Source organism: Mirounga leonina, unplaced genomic scaffold (genome assembly GCF_011800145.1).
Source record: "Mirounga leonina isolate KUSES-001 unplaced genomic scaffold, KU_Mleo_1.0 Mir_53, whole genome shotgun sequence".
In the NCBI taxonomy this organism is placed as follows: domain Eukaryota; kingdom Metazoa; phylum Chordata; class Mammalia; order Carnivora; family Phocidae; genus Mirounga; species Mirounga leonina.
This window is the reverse complement of record NW_023270807.1, coordinates 51,611,000-51,635,834: the sequence shown is the minus strand read 5'-3', so window position 1 is coordinate 51,635,834 and position 24,835 is coordinate 51,611,000. Positions and strand designations below refer to the sequence as shown.

Below are 24,835 nucleotides of genomic sequence, written 5' to 3'. Positions count from 1 at the left end.
ACTGTATTGTATACTTATAATTTGCTAAAAGAGTAAATCTAAAGTGTTCTCATCACACACATATACGACAATGGTAACTGTGATGTGATGATGTGTCAATTAACTTAATTGTAGTAATCATTCCATAGTGTAAACAAATATCAAATTACAATGTTATACAACTTAAATATATACTAGTTTATTTGTCAGTTGTACTTCAGTAAAGCTAAGGTGAAAAGGCCCTCAAGGTGATTCTGATGTACACACTCAAGCTTGAGAACCACTGCCATGGAGATTTTAATTGACATTTATTTAAAATTATACTTCACATACTTTGAAATTTTTATTAACTACTTCATGATTCACAAATAAAAATAGTATTCAAAAACTAAAACAAAAAATACTTATTTAAATCAAAGAAATTAAATTTAATATAATAATTTTTGCATATGCAACTAAATATATATGATAGAAATAAATGGTGATGATGATGGTAACTTTGCTTTGAGCATTCTTATATACCTGAAGCAGAAGTTTAATTGAAACAAACGTTATTAAAATCAATTTAGCAAAATATGTCAAGGATTATAAAAAAAAATTTAATAAGATTTGTACCAGTTATTCTCTTCCTAGTAATCTATTAAAAAGAAAACAAAACATACACACCCAGAAACTCTTACAATGATTCATCTACAGCAGAGTTTAACAAGACATTGCTTATGATAATAATAAAATGGAAATAGTCTAAGTATCCCCAAATGGAGGACTAGTTAAATAAAATATGGTCCATGGCTATTATAGTGGACATTTGTGAAGGACTGCCTGTCATTCATTATTTCTTGTCCCTTTCTCACAGGACCTGGATTTTCTCCCATTTTATAGCATCTATCTGATTTTTGTGGTGTGGGCCCTGATTGGCTTCATTTAAAAAATATATATATAAATGGACAGAAATTAGTAAGGTGAGAGGCAATAGACAGACATAAGCCAGTCAGTTCCCATCATTCTCTCTGTATATATTGATTGGTTCAGAGTAAATATGTCAAGTACTATGTTCAGCTGTATATAACTGAGAACCCAAATAATAGCGATTTAACTAAATATCAGTATATTTGTATCACGGAAAAAGCCTAGAGCCAGGCAGGCTGGGGCAAGGCCAGTAGCTGCATTATCCATCCACAGTATTACGTATGTTCTTTCTTTTCAGGCATCCGTATCAGACAGTATCATACCTGTGTCTTCATAGTCCCAAAATGGCAGCTACACAACCAGCACTTGCCCACGTTCCGTTCAGGAAGAAGGGACAAGGGCAAAGGCAAAATATCCACTCCGGTGAGTTTTTCACACTTAAAGAACTTCTTTGCAGCCACCCAACAACTACTCTGTGCGACTCCTAGGTTCTATGCTTGGGAAGTCTGGAAAACGCCGATTTTAGTTTTTTGAGGTATTGTTGGTAAATGAGGAGAAGACGAGGTAAGATAGGTAATTAATGATTTCTGACAAAGGTAGGTATACAAAATGAGTTGGTCCTAACAAAGTGATGCCCTTGACTTTTCCCATGGTTTAGAGAGAAGGGTTTGCATTTAAGACTTTAAATGTGTTTTTGTTTTTTTTTTAAAGATTTTATTTATTTATTTGACAGAGACACAGCGAGAGAGGGAACACAAGCAGGGGGAGGGGGAGAGGGAGAAGCAGGCTTCCCGCGGAGCAGGGAGCCCGATGCGGGACTCGATCCCAGGACCCTGGGATCACGACCTGAGCTGGAAGCAGTCGCTTAACCAACTGAGCCACCCAGGTGCCCCATCCTTACTTTTTTTTTTTTTTTTTAATTTTTATTTACTTATTTAACAGAGATAGAGAGCACAAGTAGGCAGAGCGGCAGACAGAGGGAGAGGGAGAAGCAGACTCCCCAATGAGCCAGGAGCCCGATGCGGGGCTCGATCCCAGGACCCCGGGATCATGACCCGAGCCGAAGGCAGACGCTTAACGACTGAGCCACCCAGGCGCCCCCTGACCAAGCTTTTCAAACATTGGAAGGAAAATAAAGTATTACAGCAACCGCGCCGGGACGTAAACCTTGGGGCGACCCGGATTACTCCGCTCGCTGGGTTGGGCGGAGGGTGCTGGTGCAGATGACACCCGCCCACCAGCGCCAGCCCCACACCGCGGTCTCTCACGCAAGGACACTTATCAGAGCCCAAGTGAGTCAGTCACAACGGAATGCTAACCTGAAATTTTCTCTAATTCGTCTTTAAACAGTAAATCAATCGCAAACAAAACACAAACGCTTTGTATGAATAACAATGAACTTGTGACACTTCACAAAAAAACAGGAGAATATTATTAGTGTGTCAGTTACCTGTTAACAATCACTGTTCTATAGAATGTTATCGAGGCTTTAGAAAATAGAACCATGTTCCTTAGAGCGCGGGACTTTTTTTTTTTTTTAAGATTTTATTTATTTGACAGAGAGAGACACAGCGAGAGAGGGAACACAAGCAGGGGGAGTGGGAGAGGGAGAAGCAGACTCCCTGCTGAGCAGGGAGCCCGATGCGGGGCTCGATCCCAGGACCCTGGGACCATGACCGGAGCCGAAGGCAGACGCTTAACGACTGAGCCACCCAGGCGCCCTTGAATGTGTTTTTTTGTATGAATCAAATAATGCTTGATTAGTATACATCATCAGTGCCCTATAACATTCTTACTGTTTTCACTAAGAGTGAATAAGATATTAAAATGGACTATTCTGTGAAAATAATTTGTATTCTTACAGAAATAAGGTACATAAAATTGTCTGTTAAATGACAACCAATGCAAATTATTTTTCATTCCATAAAAATGTTTGCTTTCTATATATGGATACAATTTATTTTAGGAAGTTAAATATGCCTTGAGTATATCTATTCTATCATTCTCTCTCTTAGGATGATGCACAGTGATGGGAAGGATAAGAAGGTTGTAACAGGAGATTTGAGTTTGGGCCCAGACCCCATGTTTACTAATTAGGGGCTCTTAAGCAACTATCTGAAAATAATTTCTCCATCTATAAAATGGAAGTAACTAGAGTATACTCAGAGGACTCTTACAGGGGTTAAAGGAGAAAATATTTGAGAATCGTTTAAGAAACTGTCCAGTTCTGCACACGTTTTTGAACATTACCCCTTTATCCCTTTTTATTTTCTCTTTTATTCACTTGTAAAGCACAATGTTGACTTACTCAGCTTAATTAATGTAGTATCATGTGACCTCAGTTTCATACAAAGCTCTACCATAATGAAATTTTATTTCACTTACACTTTAGAAACACTCTGGTGCCATTTCCTGGGCAGAAACAAAGGGAAAAGCTAGCCCTAGGCATGGGTCTAACAGGCTGGACTCTCACCAAGCATATGGGCAGGCAGTGCTTCAGTGGAGAGATCAAAGCACAGTGGATGGCCTTTCTCTGGATGACTTCCCCAGATGCTTAAGGTTCTCGAAACAGCTGTTTCAATCCAGGCACAGCAGGTTTCCCACTCTACCCTCTGCAAATTGTGGATTCTTTGCAATATCCCCAGTGGATTTTTTTCCCTTACAAATTGGCCTATAGATTAGGCATGACAATTAGCACTAGTCTATAGACTTAGAAAAAGAAAGAAATTAGTCTGGAACTAAAAGAAAACATGCTGTGCACTAGTAAAACATATGATATAAATTAAGTCAGAAGATTATAAATGATGGAACTAGAAGGGACCTTTGAGACTCCATAGCCCATTGTACTAATTGTACAGATGAGAAATCTGATGATATTGTATTTTGTTAGACTGCTCATGGTCACCATCTCTAAAATTGCTAAATTTGTCAGTGGGAGGGGGGAAGCAAACACAATTTTGCAGATTCATTTTGTATATAGCTATATTTTGAATCTAAGCGTAAAACAGGCTTATACATTTATTCAAAACAGCGATCATTTAATCCCTATAATCTATAAGAATACTCCCAAATTTTAAAGATACGGTATTTTTTCCCTTTTATTATGTTTTAACTCAAATACAGTTTTCGTTAGCGTTTTAAGTGCAAGCAGTTTCTTGCTCTCTGGTCAGATCTTACTGTTAATGCAAATCCAGTATATCAAAGCAAAAAGCACTCTATTAAAAATTCATTTATTCATTCATCATTCAGTCATCCCGTGAATATTTACAAAGTATCTGTTACTGTTTTAACATTATCCTACACATTGAAGATATAGAAACGAGAAATGGCTATTGATCTGTAAAGGAGAGAGTGTAGATAGTTCTTGAGAAAACCAGCGTGGAGCTACCTTGTCTAAGTTTGAATTTTGTCTTCATTACCATCTAGCTAAGAGACAGTCAGCAAGTTACTTAACCTCTGTGACTTTAGTTTCCTCATCTGTTAACTGTTCATAATAATACTATCTACTTCACAGGAGTTTGTGAGGATTAAATGATGTAATCTGTGCATAGTTTTAGCATATTCCCTGGCAATTATTATTCGCCAAATAAATGTTCATTACACATGACATTAGAAACTCCTTATCTAGTGAGAAATACAGAAAATTATACCACTACTCACAATATGATAAACTATGGTCTGAGAAAGATAAGCATGTTTATATGTCCCTGTAAAATATGTCCCTGTTCCTATGGTACTACAAGATGCAGCACCAAATCTATGGTTGGATGATAAGGCCACTGTTCCCTGAGAAGTTAATGCTTGAGTTGCTTTTTATAGATTTTTTTTCAGTTATTTGACAGTGACTTAGGAGAAACATAATATGAGGAGTGAATATTCCAGGTAGAGGAATGCATTTAGGTTTTAGAATGATTGCTTTGCCAGTGATATGTAAGGTGACTTGAACTTATCTTGAAGACAGGTGTTATGAAGGTAGACTATTGTGGTACTGCAGCTGAAGAATTACGTATGAAGAGTATGAGAGAGAAGACATATTTGAGAAACATTTAGAAGATGGAATTAGCTAGACTTAGTTGCTGATTATATGTGGAAAGTGGGGGGAGAGGAAGGAATTGTGTAAGCTTCTTGCAGTTCTTTACTTTAAAAAAGTAGTTATGGAGTCAAGTCCATTTACTGCAATAAGGAAGACCAGGCCTGATGAAATGATGAGGCCTGTGTTTTCCATGAGCAAAACTTTCCAAATGACATATAATTCATGAGAGAAAAAGATAACAAATCTGGATATGAAGATAAAGATATCTTCACTGTAAAGTGGCTAAAAGTCATATTCATGGATGGAATTACTTATTTAGAAGAGAAAAGAATGCTTTGGTCAAGCCTGATTAAAAGACTTGGACTGGGAGTAGTGAGGAGATAAATCAATCACTAAAGCTGTCAGGTACATTTGAGATGAGTTAAGGTAAAGGAAAGAAGAAGTATATTGAGGTACCTAACATTTAATAAACACATACTATAACCTGAGCCATTTACATGTTAAAATATTTAATTCTCAAAAGAGCCTGTGATACAGTCATCACGATTTCAATAATGAGAAGACTGAGGCTCTGCTGGCACAATATTTTCAAAATCACACAATTCGTATATAGCAGGGTTGAGGTAACACAAAAGCCAACTCAACATCAAAGCCTTCATGTTTCAGTACCTCATTTCATAACCAAAAAAGCAGGATGAAACAAAACAAAGAGTAATATCAGACAAGCCAAAAAAGGAGAAAATTCCATGAAAGTAGATGTAGAGAAAATAGAAACAGAATATTTTTGAAGAAGTTTCAAGTGAAAAGAGTAAGACTATTTATTTGGATTGGTGTTGTTACTACTATTTTGAAGATGGGAGAAATTTGAAAATACACACATACACATGGTTATAGCATCCATATTTTTTTAATGATGCAACTTTAGAATCACTTTTCATTGAATGAATGATTGAGGCATAAATTTATATGGGTATTGTGAGTTGAAAAAAATATATAATCAGAATTTATTTCAGTAACATTTTATTTCAGGAATATCATCCTATTTGATGGGAAGACATTTTCTGATTATCCAGATTAGAGTGAAAGCTAGAACTTAGAGGGGATGGGGGAGCTGACTCTGGCAGTGACTGTATTTCAAAGCCTAGGGTTTCTTGGTTGTGAGGAATAAAAGGATGGGAAGAGCAAGAGGAAAAGAAAAGGAAAAGCCCACTGAGACAGATGACAAGAAGATTGTGCAGTGTGGTAAATGAATCCCTCCAAGGGGACATTGTTGTATTCTGTACAAGTCCAGAGAGCACCAAATATCTTGACTTCAGTGGATTTCTTCTTTTGTTGACTGTTAAGTGGGCAAAATTAACTCTAGGAATTCAGATGTTAACCTACTACAGGTTCTTTGTGAGAATTCCTTCTTTGACATCATTTTGGTTTATTTTAATTTATCATTTTTCCCTTTGCCTACGTCTTTCAATAATTTCAATATGTTGAACTTAGGTATAGATTGCAGTTAATTTAACCTGCTGAGGATTCTTTCAGAATTTTTTTCTTTTAAATGTGGGTATGATGTCTTTTGCTTATTTTGGAAAATTTTCAGCCATTATCTCTTAAATACTTTCTCTACCTAAATTTCCCACTTGTAGGACTCTATTAAATGTTTGATATTCTTCTTGCTTTATTTTACCTTATCCTTTTTTCCAAAATTTTATCTCTGTGCTTTATTCACAGTAGTAAACTGATCTTCCAGTTTACTACTTCTCTCTGCAGCTATTCTGTTTAATCTATACATTGAATTCATCTTTATAGTATTTTTCATTTCTGTGAATTGTATTTCATTGTTTTGTAAATCTTCTGTATAATTTTTAAAGTTTTTTGTTTGAAAATTTTGAACATATAATCTTAGTCTCTTAGAATGGTGATCTACCATGGGCCCTTAAAATTCTTGCTGGGCATTTCAAAAAATGAAGTCTCTCAATGCTCTTTATTTGAGCCATTTCTTGGGCTTGAACCATTTTTTTTGTATTTGCAGTGAGCAACCATGAAGGATAAGAGAACATCTCTTTTTGGACTAAAATCAGACATCCTTTTATTTACTATAAAAGTGGTGAATCTAGTAAACTCTCAATTAACACAACCCACTGTGTATGCAGGCATCCACCAGAGGCACTGTGCCACCATCCTGGACATGGAGAAGCAGTGTGAACATCATGCTGACTACGTTCTAGTTACTGCTTTGCCCTAAATAATGAAATCCATTTTCCTCTGACCCAGTAATCTAGTGTCTTCTTCTAATATCTACAAATGGTAATAGGCTAGTTTTTAATGTTGTCTATGTATATCCAATACCCACTGAAACAAATAGAATACATAATACATATTTGACTAATCTTGAAACAAAGTGCCTGTTAAATATGTATTTTATGTTCCCCTTAAACAAAAGTGCTTGAGAAAAATACTGTCTTGAGGCAACTAAATAACAAAGTTATGTAATTAAATATAATTTAATTATTTTATTCAAAATCATTCTGTCTCAGTTTACATCAATTATTTTTCCAAAACTATGGAATTGCTCTGCAATGTGCAAATCTTTCGCAGTGACTATTTTTTTTCTACTTTTGTCTGAAAATTTAGTTTGTCTTAGAGCTGGTGTAAGATACAGTTAACTGCAATGAAATGATTATGAATACTCTATGTAGACAGGTTAGATTAAAATATTTTGCTATCTCATAGAAAAGATAAGTAAATGAAAGCTGCTTATACGTGCATACTTTCTAGAGAAGGTGGTTTATTTAGAAGAAAAATAAGTTGAATCTGATTACCTATTGGAACACAGTAAGATAAAGCCATTTTAAAAAGCCCAGTGAAGAGTATTTTCATACAACTTTATTAAAAATCATATTTAATAAATATGAATAATGAATTTATAATAAATATTTTGTATTTATTTTATATTTTATTTATAAATAAATAAATTTATTTATAAATAAATAAATTATAAAATAAATAATAAAATTCACATTTCTATAATGTATGGGCCCTGATAATGAGTAAATTAGGTTAAGTGAAAAAACCTAAAGAAAGCCCTAGTTGTAATTTTTTACAATTTTAAAATACAATTTTAATACCAATTTTATAATTAATTTAACTCTAAGAAAAAAATAATCAGATACATAGAATTTGGAAAAGAAATTGTTTTTAGTCAATTATGGTCACTTTGTTTTTTATAGGAACTTGTCAACTTCAATTTTCTCATGGTAAATTCCTTTATAGCAAGCATAGGTCTTAGCAAACAAATAATAAATGATATTTTTGAAAGAAAATAATTCTGTATTTGTGGGTAGTCTGGAACAAGCAGTTTCACATTACCCCCGACATAGGTGTATATGCCTTTAAAATGGATGCACCAAAGTGATTTGCACTGAATTTTTTTTATCGTTTCATACTTTACCTGGTGCTTTACAAGTCGAAAAGCCTCAAAGCTTTGGTTTGAAGGGTGCCAAACATAAAGTAGAAAGCACTAAGTTTGATCTGAAACCCACAAAATCAAAAGATTGCTTAGCCAAAAATCCAACATTTCACTGTCTGTAAATTGCAATGGGAATTAAAGTATTGCTTTTATTCCTTTCATCCAACATTCTGAAGGACATTTGAGAACTTAATTTATGGCTTTGAGGAAGTGAGTCTGGGGGTTAACAAGCAAAGAATTTAAACATCCAATTGCATATATTCCTTCAAAGACATACCATTGGTATCTCCTGTACTTTCATTAAGTGGTGTGTCTAGATTATATGGCCAAAGGAGGAGAATACTTCCAGTCTACATTTTTCATTGATGTGGATTTAGCAGAATTTCTTTATGATCTATCATTCATGTATCCCACAAATTTTTATTATCTAAAGTGGGAGTTGAAGCTATAATTCATATAACTCCAAAATTGCGATCAAGCATTTAAAATGCCCATACTTGAAATGGAGATGACGTATAAATAGATACACCAAGTCTTTCTTATAGGAGGCCAAATTATTTTGAAAATGTGGGATGGAAGACAGGATTCATTGTGTAAACCAGGCAGCTCAGAAATAATTTCACAGTGGAGCCTGGGACAGTGAGCCTATATTTTGACTTATTAAACTCACATGCCAACATATGTTAATTGTTGAAAAATGGTTTTGGAAATATCTCTTGGAAATATCTCTAGAGATGCCTTGCCATTCTGACCAAGATATTAGAAACATTGTCTAATATCCATTGACACTTTTTTTCTACTTTCCTCATCCTTTTCTTTTTCTGCCTTCAGTCAGTTTAAATTGATTTCTTCTCTCCAAAGCTAAAAAAAAAAAAATAGTAGGAATAGAGCTGGCAAAAAGAAAAGACATTGTCCTGGGGGAAGAAGTATACAAGATAGAGTCAGAACTAAGGATCCAGACTGTAGCTTTATAAGATGCCATCAGAAATCAGCCTGAATCACATAGGTGCATCCATGTGGTACCAGATATGTCAGTGCCCTAAGTTAATAGCGTGAGTATAATTGGGTGAGGGGTATACATTCAAATTGCCAGAAGTTGAATCTCAGTACATAGTTAAGTGCCTGTGTCTGATACTTTGAATAGAAATTTTTCAAACTTCCTCGCAACTACAGTGAATATAAGGAAATCCTTTACTTTTCTCTATTTTGCAACAAAATATTTGCATCGAGTTGCTTGCAGTGTGAATTAATGCTAAGTATTCAATATGAAAAGCAGTGTGACATTCATTTTTAAATTTCATGCTTCGTGTCACTTCACCTCTCTCCTTACTAAATTACATTTGGTCATACTTTAACCACACAGGATGATGCAGCAATGTTATATGTGGAAGAGGGGCAGGTAGGGAGAAAGGTGCAGAAGTGTAGTGCAAAAAAATTAAAATTTTGTTTACAACTCTCCAGGAAAAAAATATAAAGCTGTGGCGCACAGGCCAAAATATTTTGAAAGATACTGAGACTGATTCTTGTAATCCTATATGTATTTATATTTACACTGAAGGTTAATTCATTCATTTTAATTCATTCACATGTAGTCGTTAAAATATCTTATATATTTTGTTGTAATCATGTTATTTATGAAATTTATGTATTAAAAGTTTAGAATTTTTTACATTATCATTACTTTGTACAATGAAAAAAAAACATTATATTCTGAAAGACCTGAAAGAGATAAGGAAAACATTCTGCAAGATCTTAAAGAGAAAAGTAGAAGTTAAATGGTAGCTTATATTGAATCCTTAAATAACACCAATTCAATAATTACTCAATACCTGCTATGGATAAGACACTCCTTAACACCCTGCAATGTAAGTATTGTAATCTTCATTTTATAGATAAGAAAACTGAGTCTCAGAGAGAAGTCTTTGTTTTAAGGCTACACTAGTAGTACATCAAAATCTGGGATTTTTGTCCAAATATACCTGTCTTGGAGGCTCATGCCTTTTACTATATATCCCATACTTTCCCTGCTATAACTGTTTCTTACTTTTAAAAAGTTGAAGGATTAATATAAGTGGCAGAGATATAAAGAGCTAAGTGTAATAAAATTAGGACGAAGTAAGAACTAAACAAGATGTGATACTCTTGCTGTACTGATGAGAAAATGATTAAAGATATTAGTGTGATCAGATAAGATTTGCTGGAGGAAAAAGTTCTTATTTAATCAAAGTTCTTTAACAAAAAAACAGTAGATATGCAATTAAGTATAGTATACACACAGTTATGTTTTAAGTGTAGACACATAAATAACCACAGACTACATAAAAGTCTGTTTTTTGTAGTCATTAGGAGCACAATCTATAGGCTACATCTGCTTTGACTCAAAATCCAATTTTTGCTACCCCCCTACTGCATGGTATTACAAAGCCAGTTTCCTCATCTATAAAGTAGGCTGTATAGTACCGACTTGTTTTTATGAGGCTTAAATGTGATAATCCATGTAAAGCTAACACAGTGCCTTGAAAATAACTAAAGAATCCCATAAATAGTTATACACTGATCACTTGTGATAGGCATATGGTATGGAATTTACAAGCAGAGAATGGGAGAAGAGATGAAAAAGATATCCGGGCTGAGTGAATAGTGTTGCAAGTACATAGAGTCCTGAATGAAGCAATTTGCTGGGGATGATTGTTGGTATGGCCAGAATGCTAAGTGCAAGGTCATGGGAAGGGGAAGGAGATGATACTAAAATTCATTTTAGCTTTTTTGGAGGATGCATGTCTTTCTTTTGTGAATAGCTTTATTATATTATTCTTATAAAGTTTTAGTGTACATTTAATACCAATCTCCAACAAAGCACTGATTGCCCTGACCAGAGCACAGCCTAGGTATTTTATACCAGGAGTTGTGGAACTGACCAAGAAGGAGCTGTGGGCTAGAGAATGAGAGGAAGACAAGTTAAATCTCTTTGGGGTAGCAATGATGGTTTACTTGGAAGAAATCAATAAAAAAATAAAAATAAAACTCTCAAGAATGAACAAAAAGGCACAGTAGACACTAAATCTGGACACGTTAATTAAAATTACTTCTCTATAAGTAATAGAAGTCCACTCTGAGTAATTCAGACCAGAAGGGAATCATTGGTAAGCATTTAGCAAGACTCTCAAAAATAACACAAAGTCTAGAAAACCCAGCTGGATAAAAATCAGTAGTCATGGCCACCCAAGATCTAGGTTAAAAAACACAGCAACAACTAATTTCCAGGTTTATCCCAGCACAAATGCTGGCTTAGCTTTCTCTGTTCAAGAATGGATTCCAGAGAAAAAGAACAATTTATCTGTGTAGACTGGGTCATTTTCAACATCATGATCAAGAATAGCACCTAGGTTAATATTTCAACCTTCAATCTGATTGTGGTCAAAGAATATGCAATAATTCCCCAAAGGGAAATTGGCCTTTATTGCCAAAGAAAAGAAAATAGATGTTAGGCATCCCTTCTTCCCATCCCAACACACACACACACACACACACACACACGCACGCACGCACGCACACACACACCCCAGTTGCTTTTTGAAGGAGCCAGAGTGAAGAGTCTAGAAAATGTGAGAGAAGCTTCCTAATGACTGAAGTGAGCTACTGTAGGCAGATCAGATTTTGTGAAGGGTTATTGTTTTTCCTTAAAGGAACATGGAGTAGAAAGGATGCCATGTTCCTGACTTGGGGAGTTCATGATGGATAGAGGTTATAAAGGTTTCACTTCAATTATCTTTCTATCTGAGAACTTAGACCTGTGTCTGGATTGTAGCTGACACTTAAAACTTGGATAAAAGGATGAATTAGTAAATTAATAGCTCTTTTATGTTTTTTTCCTTCATTTTATATCTATCTAGGATAGATTCCTGGAAATGTAAATTTATAAACACTTTAAAACTCTGGACATGATCAGTAACTATTTTAGAATAAAAAGTTTATTAAAGGACTTCCTTCTGGTTTCTGATGCCATCCTTGGAAGTCACTCCAGCCCAACAGTAAGAAGCTGGACATATAAATCAACAAATCTTAGATTCATACGAGAAGAGAGGGCACAGGGCATGCTAATATCCCCAATACTGGGAAGTTAGACAGTGAACACAGGGTATCACATCTTACAAGGCAAAGACTCATGAGCAGAAATAGCTGATAATTAGTACCAGAATAGGAATACCTGAACTGTGATTGATGAATTACAGGAGGCTCAGTGTGGATAATTCTGAGAGTTAAAAACTCCAGGAGGACCCAGTCAACCCCTTCACCCCCACAATTTTGTGAGATTTACCTCCAGAACTTGACTGGTTTCCCACAGTATATATTGGAGAAAAATCCGCTCTGGCTTCTGGCAGGGGGATGGGTAAAGGAACTATTTTGATATATGCCAGAATGCTTTGTTTTTCTTAACGAGGCCTGCCTTCAAGGGAAACTGGTTAAATCAGAACCTAACCTGCTGGGGAATTATCAGAGTCTAACGGAATAGGATGAAGGAAAATACCAACTTCGGCCCACTCTAGCCATCCTATCCAACCTAAGGGGAGGAAAAACGATACAAAACAAAACACTAAGGTAAAGAAAGACTTGAGCTCATAGTCCAGAGGAACAGGCTCACTAAAAGACTGGAGACCTAATCACAGGACTGTAGAAAACTCCCCCTCACCACACACCTCACCATCTAACTAAACATCTATTTATAACATTTCTTTAAGTGAGTTCTTTACATAATGTCTGGCTATCAAGAAAAAATTACAAGGCATATCAAAAGGCAAAATAACACAATTTGAAGAGACAGGGGAAGCAGCAGGATCATATATAGCAGAGATGTTAGAATTCTCAGACCAGGAATCTAAAACAACCATGATTAATATTTTAAGGGATCTAATGGATAAAATAGACACCATGCAAGAACAGATGGACAAGGAAGCAGAGAGAAATCCTAAGAAAGAATAAAAGAAAAAGATTCTAGCAATCAAAAACACTAACAGAAGTGAAGAATGTTTTTGATGGGTTTATTAGTAGACTGCATGGCTGAGGAAAGACTTTCTGAGCTAGAGGTTATATTAATAGAATCCTCAAAAAATTGAAAAGCTAAGAGAACTATATGTTATCTATAAGAAACCCACTATAAATATGAAAACACATCTCATTTAATAGTAAATGGATATCATGAAAAGACATGGAAAAACCTTAAATGCATATTACTTAGTGAAAAAAGCCAATTTGAAAAGGCTGCATACTGTATGTTTCCAACTTTATGGCATTCCGGAAGAGACAAAGTTATGAGACAGGAAAAACAGCAGCAGATTCTAGGAGATGAGGGAGAAAGATGAATATGTGGAACACATAGTACTTTTAGGGCAACGAGTATACGCTGTATGATGCCTAAATGATACGTCATTATACATTTGTCCAAACTCAATAGAATGCACAATGCCAAGAGTGAATGGTAATGTAATTACGATGTGTCAATGTAAGTTCATCAGTTCTAACAAATGTACCACTCTGGTGGAGGATATAGAGAATTGGGAAGACTATACATGTGTTGGAGTAGGGGACATATGAGTAATCTCGGTATCTTCCTCTCGATTTTTCTGTGAATCTAAAACTTCTCTAAAAAAACTCTAAATTTTTTAAAAGTTAACTTAAAAACTCTGGACATACTTTAAGTATATTTCTGAGTTTTTAAAAATCAAATTACAGTATCATCAACAATGTGGGCAAACTCTAACCTCCAAACAAACACAAATTGGCAGGTACTGTAAGCAAACAAAAACCCAGTGTAACACTGTGAATTGTGCAAGACTGTTGAATCACAGACCTGTACCTCTGAAGCAAATAATACATTATATGTTAAAAAAAAAAGAAGATAGCAGGAGGGGAAGAAGGAAGGGGGGGGAATCGGAGGGGGAGACGAACCATGAGAGACGATGGACTCTGAGAAACAAACTGAGGGTTCTAGAGGGGAGGGGGGTGGGGGGATGGGTTAGCCTGGTGATGGGTATTAAAGAGGGCACGTTCTGCATGGAGCACTGGCTGTTATACGCAGATAATGAATCATGGAACACTACATCAAAAACTAATGATGTAATGTATGGTGATTAACATAACATAATAATAAAAAAAGATTTAAAAAAAAACAGTGTAATCCAACGTAAAATAGACTCTCCACTCATTGTGAAATTTGTGTGTATATTTTAATCCAAAATAGGCACTAGTCTTTTTGAGCCTGTTCTGATATATTAGGTATAGAAATAGCAGTAACTGACTTCCTTTTAGCAGCTGCAGTGGACATACTGTCACTTTGAGGGTATGGTGAGTTCCAGGAGATTTAACCAATAAATCTATACAGAAAATTGTGGTGAAAACTTTTTGCTGTAATAGTCTATAATCAAAGAACTTGGAGAGAGGATAGCTTAAAAAGATTCATGGAAACTGAATTGTATTTAATATCTATTAAATGCCAGCCACAACCACCATACCTGCATATAACTATGATTGTACTTTTTCTTTCCTCACTGCAACCCTCTTAAATAAGCATTGTTATCTTTATTGTATAGATATTAAAAAAAAAAAAAACAACTTCATTGAAGCTAAAAAGAATGTCTACAACTTCTTGCATTTTGTGGTGGTAGAACTATGATTTTACACTGTATCTTGTGGCCTTTTACATATAACAATATAAAAAGAACATTAATCTATAAACTTTCTAGAAGACTTTTGTATAACATAGATCTCATAGCAAAAGTCAACTTTATTCTAGTTCTGTCTTCTCAGATAAATATTGAAAAGGTGAAAAGTCATATAAGGCCAATTGACAATCTAAAATTGATACGGTTTTTCTTGATATGGTCTTTCTTGTCTCTGGAGGCCTAAATAAGGGTACCTGGAGAAAAAGAAAGTCTTTTGGTATCACCTGATTCAGTGGCAAAAGTGGTAAGCCTTACTAGTCAACTCTAACATATCGATAGTAATCTATGCCATCTCTTCAGCTTAAACCATTACCTGAGCATCATAGGAACAGTGTTGGTTGAAATAGTAAATATAAATAGCCCAGAAAAAAACCCAAAATGATGACCTCACAAATGAAATCCTGTGGGAACTGTGTAGCTCAAATTAACGAATTCTAAAAAATAAAAAAATAATGAATTCTAAAGGCATTTAATTCTTTAAGCATTTTCTCTACCAAATAATTTTTTTATATCTAGTTTTACTAGTAAAGCTAATCTAAATTGTTTATTTAGTTAACTTGAGAAAGCACTGCAAAAAAAATTCTAACAAATAAACAAAAGTTTAATCTCAGGCATATGAGGAAAAGGCAGCTGTGGTCTAAGGAAAAGAATATTTAGACAAAGGCTTAGAGGTCTTGGGTTTGAATTCCCATTTCTCCATTTACCAGCTGATTTTCACAGATAAATTATTTGGCTTTTTTGAACTTTATTTCCCTCTATGAAAATGTAGATGATAAAACATCCCTTAAATGAAGCTTTTTGAAGTTTGCAACCTAATAGGATTTTTGTACATTTAGGTATATTTTTAGAGGTTGTGTATTTCTTAAAATTTTACACAAATGTCTTAAAAGTATCAGAACACCTCCTAACAGTTTAAAATAATTATAAGAAATTGACTCTAAAGGACTAGACTATAGTTCAGTGAACAATTGTTAAATGTGAATCTGAACTCAGGACATAAGAATAAATTCTTGCCTTTCAAATATTGTGCATATTCAAATAATCAGATGTCCTGAGGCCATGCATTTCTCTACTTCACTTTCTTGTTTCTGTTTGTATAACTATTATATTGTGTAACTGTTTGAGGGCAAGGTGATGTTTATCTGTATAGCCTGGCACAGAGTTGGTTGTTGATAAATGCTTATCAGAATAAACAGGAAAAAAGCAAATTGTAACCGACATTATGATGTATAATTAACACAATTATTAAATAATTAACACAATTACTTATATGCAATGCTAACAAATTTGGCAGTTATTGAAAAGAAATGTACAAAAAACTTGCTAAAAATGAAATTTAAAATTATAAAAACTCAGAGCGTTACTGTCATGCACTTTGCAAATGCCTCACAAGCACATAAGGCACAGCTGGTGAAGAGCACCAGACTCCCTGGAAATATTTATGTAACTTATAATTTCTCAAAATGATGTCTTGCAAAACAACAAGGTGACTCTGTGTGAAAGTTATTTTTTTCTTTAATAAACAAACAAAATTTGGGTTAAACAAGACAAAACTATGTCTTAAATGCAGGACTGCTGAATACTTCTATGTTAAAATGTCATGTGACTATCAAAACAACAGAATAGCCTTTCCTCAATATTTTTATTTTTTTATTTTTATTTTTTTAAAGATTTTATTTATTTATTCATGAGAGACAGAGAGAGAGAGAGAGAGAGAGGCAGAGGGAGAAGCAGGCTCCCAAGGAGCAGGAAGCCCGATGCGGGACTCGATCCCAGGACCCTGAGATCATGACCTGAGCCGAAGGCAGACGCTTAACCATCTGAGCCACCCAGGCGCCCAATATTTTTATTTTTTATAGGACTTTTCATAGTTAACATAGTGAGCTTTGTGTTTGTTGTTTGGGGGAAGAACCTATTATTACTTCTCACAGCTAGAAAACACATGGAATGTAATTTGCACACTATCTAAAGAAATTATATAGAGTTGTCCTTTGTCACCCTGTCATGAGGAAACACTTGTAGCTAATGTATGCTCTAAAGGGAGATCTGTAAAAAGTATTGTAAATATTTTTTAAACTTTTTTTTCAATAAATTATATACTTGGTGCCCAGAATATGGCAGATATAGTTCTAGGTATTGAGTATACACATATCCGTTAATCCCTCTGGTGCTTTTAAAGCTTGCTTACTAGACTGTACTACATAAGGAAAAAAGAAATAATGAGCGTGAGAAGTGTTAAAAGTAGAACAGGCACAAAGCACTAACGAAGGCAGTGATAAGCCATGTCAGAAGAGAGGTGCTTGAGGAATTCTAGAGTCAGTGGAATCCTACTTGGTCAAACAGTGAGCCTTCCTATTCTAGGAAAATTGCAAGGGCTTAACTTTGTTTTGAGGTTGACGATGTTATTGATTATTGAGCATTTTGGTTCCTTGAGTCTCTGTGATAATGATCAGAAAGAGTTACCTAAATTGCTTTGATTCACAGGTAATTAAATGACTCTACCTCACTGTGTGCTATGAAAGATTACACAATTTATCTTGTCTAATAAGGCAGAAAAATAGTAGTGATATGCTATTACAGTGTTTTATTTTTTAGCACATAAATTAGTGCTAGAAAAAGACTTGAAAGAAAAATATTGGAATGTGTAATATCCGCTTTTAAAGCAGTTTTGTTGAATGTCAATTCATCATGCTTTTCTCCACATTGCTCTATGGGTACTGGTTATGTGACTAGCCATGGATATATATATTGTTTATAGCAAATGAAATGGTTAGTTTGAGCTACTGTTTTTCCCTTGAGAAATAATATAGCTGAAGATTTTAGCCATTTCATAAATCAGTGTTTTGCCTTAGTAATAGTATTGTGTTTTTGAACACTGAGAAAGTGAAAGTTTGACAGTCTTTGCATCAACCTAACTGAAAGGCCCATTGCCTTAATAAAGTTATCTATTTTGCCATTGTCCTTCAAAAATTGTGCTTTGTAAAGTTGTTTATTATATTTCAGTAAAAATACATTTTAGATGGATACAGATTCTGGTATCTAAACTAATAATTAAAGAGTATATATTCTTTTTTTTTTTTAAAGATTTTATTTATTTATTTGAGAGAAAGAGAATGAGAGAGAGCAAGCACATGAGAGGGGGGAGGGTCAGAGGGAGAAGCAGACTCCCTGCCGAGCAGGGAGCCCGATGCGGGACTCGATCCTGGGACTCCAGGATCATGACCTGAGCGGAAGACAGTCGCTTAACCAACTGAGCCACCCAGGCGCCCAAAGAGTATATATTCTAAATATGGAAAATTTTTGAATATTTCTTTCACAGTAACTAGCATAAACTTACTAATGGAAGAATCTTCCTACAGTTGTAGTTATTTTATTTTATTTTATTTTTTACAGTTGTAGTTATTGATATCTAATGTAGGTTGGTATCATGCTATGTGTAGACATAGTTTATAAAGTAAGTCACAAAGTGCTCACCTTAGGCTCACATTTAGGCAAGATTTTTAAGTGAGCATGGATGTTTACTTTTAGAATGAGAAGAGTGAGTGCAATTTTACATATTGTTAAAGAGGACAACTCCCATATTAACAAACATATACTGGTTAGAGATACAGAGCCATCTAGGACTACGTGATAACCTTGGCAATGGAAGCTTTCTATGGAAAACAAGATAGAAAGATCCCACTCGGACACTAGGAAAATCATATACAGCTTGTACACTAACTTCTTCCAGTTAGAAAAACATTTTGATTGTAATGGGACAGACTTCTTTGTTGCTATTGCTGTTGTTACTCTCAGCCAAACCCTAATTCCAATAATTCATTTGCCATCAGAAAATGCTCATGATAGATGGTGTATGGGGGGGGGGGGAACAATGGATATAAATAATGTGTAATTATGTGGGAAGGGTGTGATAATAAGGAGGGTGAGGAGAAAGAGAAGTAGGAAGACTTGAAGACTGGAAATAAACAGATGTGTTCATTTTAGTGTTTATCCTAAATAGATATTATAAGTAACTGAATTTTCTTTGGATATTCTATATTTTCCTGTGAAATACAGTCAGTATTAATAAACTTATAGTTAGAATATTACAGTTACTCAAAATTTTAAACATTGATTATGCATAGGAAAAATGAGGAAATTTAGCTCATACTTCACTGGCTGGGTCCTGAAAGAGTCTCACCCTGGTTTCTTTGTTCTCTGTCACACTCTGCTGATGATGAAATGTATACATCTTCTTCACTGGTTATAAAAAGGACAGTTCAAAAGGTGAATAAAGGGTCATTATAAACATTGAACAGTCAGGGAACACTTTACCTATATCACACATTTAACCACTATCTGTATTAAAGTTCCTTAATGGAAGTGCATAATAGATTTAGTGCTACAGATTTTTAGAGAAAATTAAGCATGGAAAGAAATACAGACTGTTGAGTAAACACACATAACCTCCAGTATAAGAGAAATTTATAATGTTGTACTATGAATTTTGCAGATCACAAAGGTACATAAGAGGCTTGCGATGATGTCACCCTGGGACCCTCAGTGAAAAGAACACCAGTAAAGAAGGTTGTGGATGATCATGTTCCTCTGTTGTGGGTTGAATTGTGTCCCCACAAAGATTTATATATATTGAAATACTAACAGTTACATTGGGAAGAGCATCCTTCAGTGATACTTTTTTTTTTTTTTTTTAAGTTAAGTCCAAACTCTACTTTGCCTACCAGTAATCTCAAAGCCTGGCCCCATCCCACCTCCGCAGTTGACTTTCTAACATTCTTACCTTATTAGTATTCTGGTCTCATATAAACAACTTGCATGTTTTCAAAAACAAGTCATGTTTTCCCTCTTTCCTTCATCATACTTTTACACCTCCTGTTTGTACTTCTGGAAATGTTTTCCTCTCTTCTACTTTATCCTATTCATTCCTCAAATCTCAGTTCAAATGTTTTTTCCTTTAAGAGACATCCCTGCCCATGTAAGCTTGCCTTAGCAATGCTCTTTCTGTGTTCCCCCTTAAGTACCCTTTACTTATTTATGTGAGAACACTTACTCATTTGCATTGTATTATCTATTTACTTGCCTATATTTTCTTCTATTATGTAAGTTTTTTGGAGTATAAACTGTGTCTTTGTCATTATTTTATCTCAGATATTTAGCCTGCTAGGCTAAATAGGCCCATAAAATAGGTACTTGAGAAGTTACATATAAATGTATGAGTGATCAATAGAGTGATGCCAAACTTCTCATGGCAATTGGGCGCTCTTTGTTGGGCCAAATTAGCTTCATTTTAAGGAAATTGTTATTTATGGTGAAGGATTTAAAAAGGCTGTTGATATTTTCTAGAGGTACTGAAGTTTTTTGAGTGAAAATCTGGTATTTCAAAAGGCAAATCTTTGTATATGATATATATAAATTTAGAGTATATGGGAAAGTCTTTCTGAATGATTTGGTCTTACAGTTTGAACATACTTTGTATGAAGGTGACTACAAATTAATAAGCATGCAAAAGTTTTTGTTTTGACAACTGAAAATCACTGAATAAATCTTATTTACTGATGCAGTGCTCTACCATATTATGTTATACTAATTAATAACTTTGAGAAATTTACAGAGGCTTCAAAGAATCTGATTCCTGAAGTGATAGGAGTATAAATCCTGAACACTGTTAGTACCACAATAAAAACTTTAAAGTTTGCTCTAAATTAAGTTTAGGGAAAAAAACATTTGATTAGGATTCAGCAAACCTCTACTTTAATCTTTATTATCATTCATCATGTCTCACTCAGCCTTTCTGGACCTCAGATTCTCCATGTTCAAAATGGAGAAATCATGGGCTGTACCCATTTCATAAATCACTATGGAAAATCAGTGCAACAATATAAGTGAAAATCATGAAGAATGAAGTCATAGACAAATATAAGAGTTTTTATTGATGCTATCAGGCTAGGAAGCATCTATAGATTAAGTCCTCTGAGATAGTACAATGTTATAGGAGCAGACAGTAGAGGTGAAAGATCTCATTTAACCATTTAGAAAGTGACAATTTGATAGTTTCCTTTTATGGAAGGAGCATGGAAGCAATATTAATAACATTCTTAAAAACAAGAATGTGAAGGGGCGCCTGGGTGGCTCAGTCGTTAAGCGTCTGCCTTTGGCTCAGGTCATGGTCCCAGGTCCTGGGATCAAGCCCCACATAGGGCTCCCCGCTCCATGGGAAGCCTGCTTCTCCCTCTCCCACTCCCCCTGCTGTATTCCCTCTCTTGCTGTGACTCCCTCTGTCAAATAAATAAATAAAATCTTAAAAAAAAAAAATGTGAAAACAACAGTATTTTTTTTTTTCCTGTGAGACAGTTTTATTGTTGTTCCAGTCAGATTCCACCCTATCTACACACTGATTCTCCTGAGTTTTGGGGAGGCCACCCCAGCAGGGCTGGGTCCCCCTCTGCCTCCCAAACCAGAGCCTGGACATGGGATCTTTCTGAGGCAGGGGCTTTGGCCTTCTGGTTGCTTCCAACATCTCTCTCGGGCCTGTCCATGCTCTGGGCTGGGCTGGCAACTTGGCTATTCCTCCAGTCCCCGCCCCAAGGCCACGGGTGCCCGGGGTGGTGCGGCTGCCCACGTCAGTGGGGCTTGGGGACATGGCCGTCCGCGTAGAAGTTCCTGGTGATCCTTGGCAAGGTGAATTCGGCCCTTTCCAGCTCAGGAGTCAGCACGATTTGGCAGCCCAGCTGGGAGTTCTCCTGAAGAAGGGGGGCCATGTCCAGCATGTCGTCCTCCCTCTCAGCAGGAGGAGGCAGAAGGTCCAGGTGGTCCTTGCTCACGTACACGTGGCAGGTAGAGCACACCAGGGAAGCTTCACAGGCCCCTTCCAGGTCCACTCTGTGGCACTGGGCCAGGTGGAGAACATTGTCCCTCACTCTGCCGCTCACCGGAATCCATTGGCCTGACCGGTCTATGAACACCACGTTCACCACATCCCCCGGCCTCTCGGGGCCGCCAGCTGCTGCTTCCCCCGCCAGGCGCAAGCCTGTTGCTTGGAGTCTTCTGGCTGTCACTGGCGCCGCCGCCTTCCCGGACCCCTGAGAGTCCCCAGGCCGGCTCCACCAGGCTCCCCTGGCCGCCCCCAGCAGAATCCCAGCACTCACGCCTCCCCAGGCCACGGAGGTGGCCAAAACAACAGTATTCTACAGTTCATAAAAAAAAAGTCTACATATTTTAATTTTTTATATAATTTATGTTAAATGTTTTAGAAATACAAAAGTAGTATATATATTCTATTTATTTTATGTGTCATGTTTTGGAGCTCCTCATAGGTAAGGAGTATATTTTAAGTACATTTCATTAGTGAGGAAAGTGAAGCTCAAATTTGTTGAGACATACCAGATTCATGAAGAAAAGACACATAAGTAGGACTAAACAGTTGGCCTTTTGTTTTTACAGCCTATGCTCTTTTCTGTACAACCCATCAGTTCTTTTATTAAAAGATAATTACTGCATATTGACATCAGATGACACAATGGACTTGGTGCTCAAGAACACTAAGAGTAGCGTGGCTGAGGATTAAGTCTTGTGGTTTGTACCAAATGGCAGTCCTTTCACCTTTTGGACAGAGACCTTGTAGAGGTTGATATAACATAGGCAGCTATGAATATTTAATATTTTTAGTAAAACCAGTTGTTTTCCTTGCTCTCTATAATTTCATGAATGAGACCACCAGCAAAAATACTGGAAAACAAATAGTTTTCAGTATGTCAGACATTTGACACTCCCATCTAGATAAAGAGGGAGGAAGGAAAGGATGTACATTATACTTCCAGGCACCAAAGCATGATCTGAGTAATCTGTTATTTCAATAAATAAGTAAGTAAATAAATAGTGTTTTAAGTTCACTATTCTATGTTGCTAGGTGTTTTAAAACCAAAACAGAACAGAGATTTAACACTTATTTTTTAACTATCACTGAATGTAATTCTTTTTTTTTTTTTTAATTTTTTATTTATTTATTTGAGAGAGAGAGAGAGAGAAACAGCATGAGAGGGGATAGGGTCAGAGGGAGAAGCAGGCTCCCCGCCAAGCCGGGAGCCCGATGCGGGACTCGATCCTTGGACCCTGGGATCATGACCTGAGCCGAAGGCAGCCGCTCAACCAACTGAGCCACCCAGGCGCCCTGAATGTAATTCCGATTAAAGAATTAGCTCATTCTCTTCAAGGACTATTGCTTGAGACCTTGAGGTCAAATCAAAGGTCATCAATTTGGAGGAGAAGTAACATTTGAAATCACCTTATAAACCTAAACTAGTGTTTCCTTATGCACCTACCAGTCACCTCCTTTCTTATTCCTGGCCCTTTGCATCAGCGTTTCTGAGGTGGGAGGTGAGCAACTACAATTTAAAGCTCTTCTAGGTATTCCCAGTGCACACTTCCTGGAGAATCACTGACCAAGTGACAGTAGTACATCACTAAAAGAGCACCTCATTTTGTTCTTTTGCAAATGATTTCCGTAGGACTATTTCAATAAGACCTTAAGGCTTCTTCTAATTTTCCCCAGACTATACTTGTAGTGGTTCACAGTCTAAAATCCTCTTTATATTTACCTCTAGAATCTATCCACATTTCTAGTGAGGCAAAAATCTTCCTGGTAAATATAAGTCTTTCTGTTTATCTTTTCAACTTTACCTGACAACACATCAAAAAAAAAAAAAAAAAGTTCCCTTGAATGAATGTCATAACTTATACACAGTCTAATACAGGACTACATTTATTAAAAAAAAAATTATCTTTCTCCCTTAGATAACATTTTTTTTCTCCTAAAAAATTGAGGTTACAACAAGAAAGATGCATGTCTACCCATGGTAAAGGGTATATGTGAAATGATGTACTCTTATTTAGGTAATAATAGATTTACATGCATATACATTTTTTTATTTGTATCAGATATAATTCACACATTATTATATATTGCAACAGAGGCTTTTATCTTAAATTAAAACTCATAAATTTTGACTATGTTGCATTCTATTTTATTTATGTTTATTGGCATAAAAGTGTTGAATTTTTATACAATGCTCTTAAAGAGATGGAGCCCTTTACTTTCATTTGGACTGTCTTAAGGCTTTGAAATGTTTGTTTTCACTTGACTCATTCCATTGATAAAAGAGCAGAAAGATCCAGGAGAGTTATCAGTGACAGGTTACAGTGCTATTTATGAATATCAACCACTGGCTCCACACTCAGAACCAAGTAGTAGAAGAATATGGAAATGTCTCTACTCAGTCGTGTCTGATATTATTTCTAGACTGTTCCCAAAGAAAGCTTATTTTTGCTCTTGCCAAACCAGAACATTTATATTAGAAAATCACCTTCTATGCAAAGAATCTATAACCAATACACTGCAGATTTCAGAAGGATGTAAGTAGAGAATTTATAAAATTATCTATAGTAGTTCAGTTCAAAATCTTACCTTAGGCATTCCTTACAAAATTGTACTTTTGTACTTCAAACCCAACCCATGCTGTAGTTAACCTTCCTACATTTGTGCTTCCACTCTCTGGTTATCCCCCGGACTCTCACTCTTCCATCCGTTCATGACACAGAGTACCGTATCTCTCTCTCTAAACTTCTGTTCCCTTACTTGTATGACATCACCTATTCATTATTTGATAAGGTCTTCTAGTTTGATTATCTCTTTTGTGCTAAGTAAACAAGTTTTTTTAACGTGCCTCCTCAACTTATTTT

At 35.7% G+C, this 24,835-nt stretch overlaps 1 protein-coding gene across 1 annotated transcript; it reads right to left on the bottom strand.

Annotated features, from left to right (window-relative positions):
* Positions 1-21,576: 21,576 nt before the first annotated feature.
* On the bottom strand, positions 21,577-24,569 carry LOC118001100 (ferredoxin-2, mitochondrial-like). Its single transcript, XM_034991060.1, has 2 exons — positions 24,561-24,569; positions 21,577-22,284 (listed from the first exon to the last, which is right to left on the bottom strand). The coding sequence occupies exons 1-2, from the start codon at positions 24,567-24,569 to the stop codon at positions 21,721-21,723; spliced, it is 573 nt and encodes a 190-aa protein (XP_034846951.1). The 3' UTR covers positions 21,577-21,720.
* Positions 24,570-24,835: the final 266 nt, after the last annotated feature.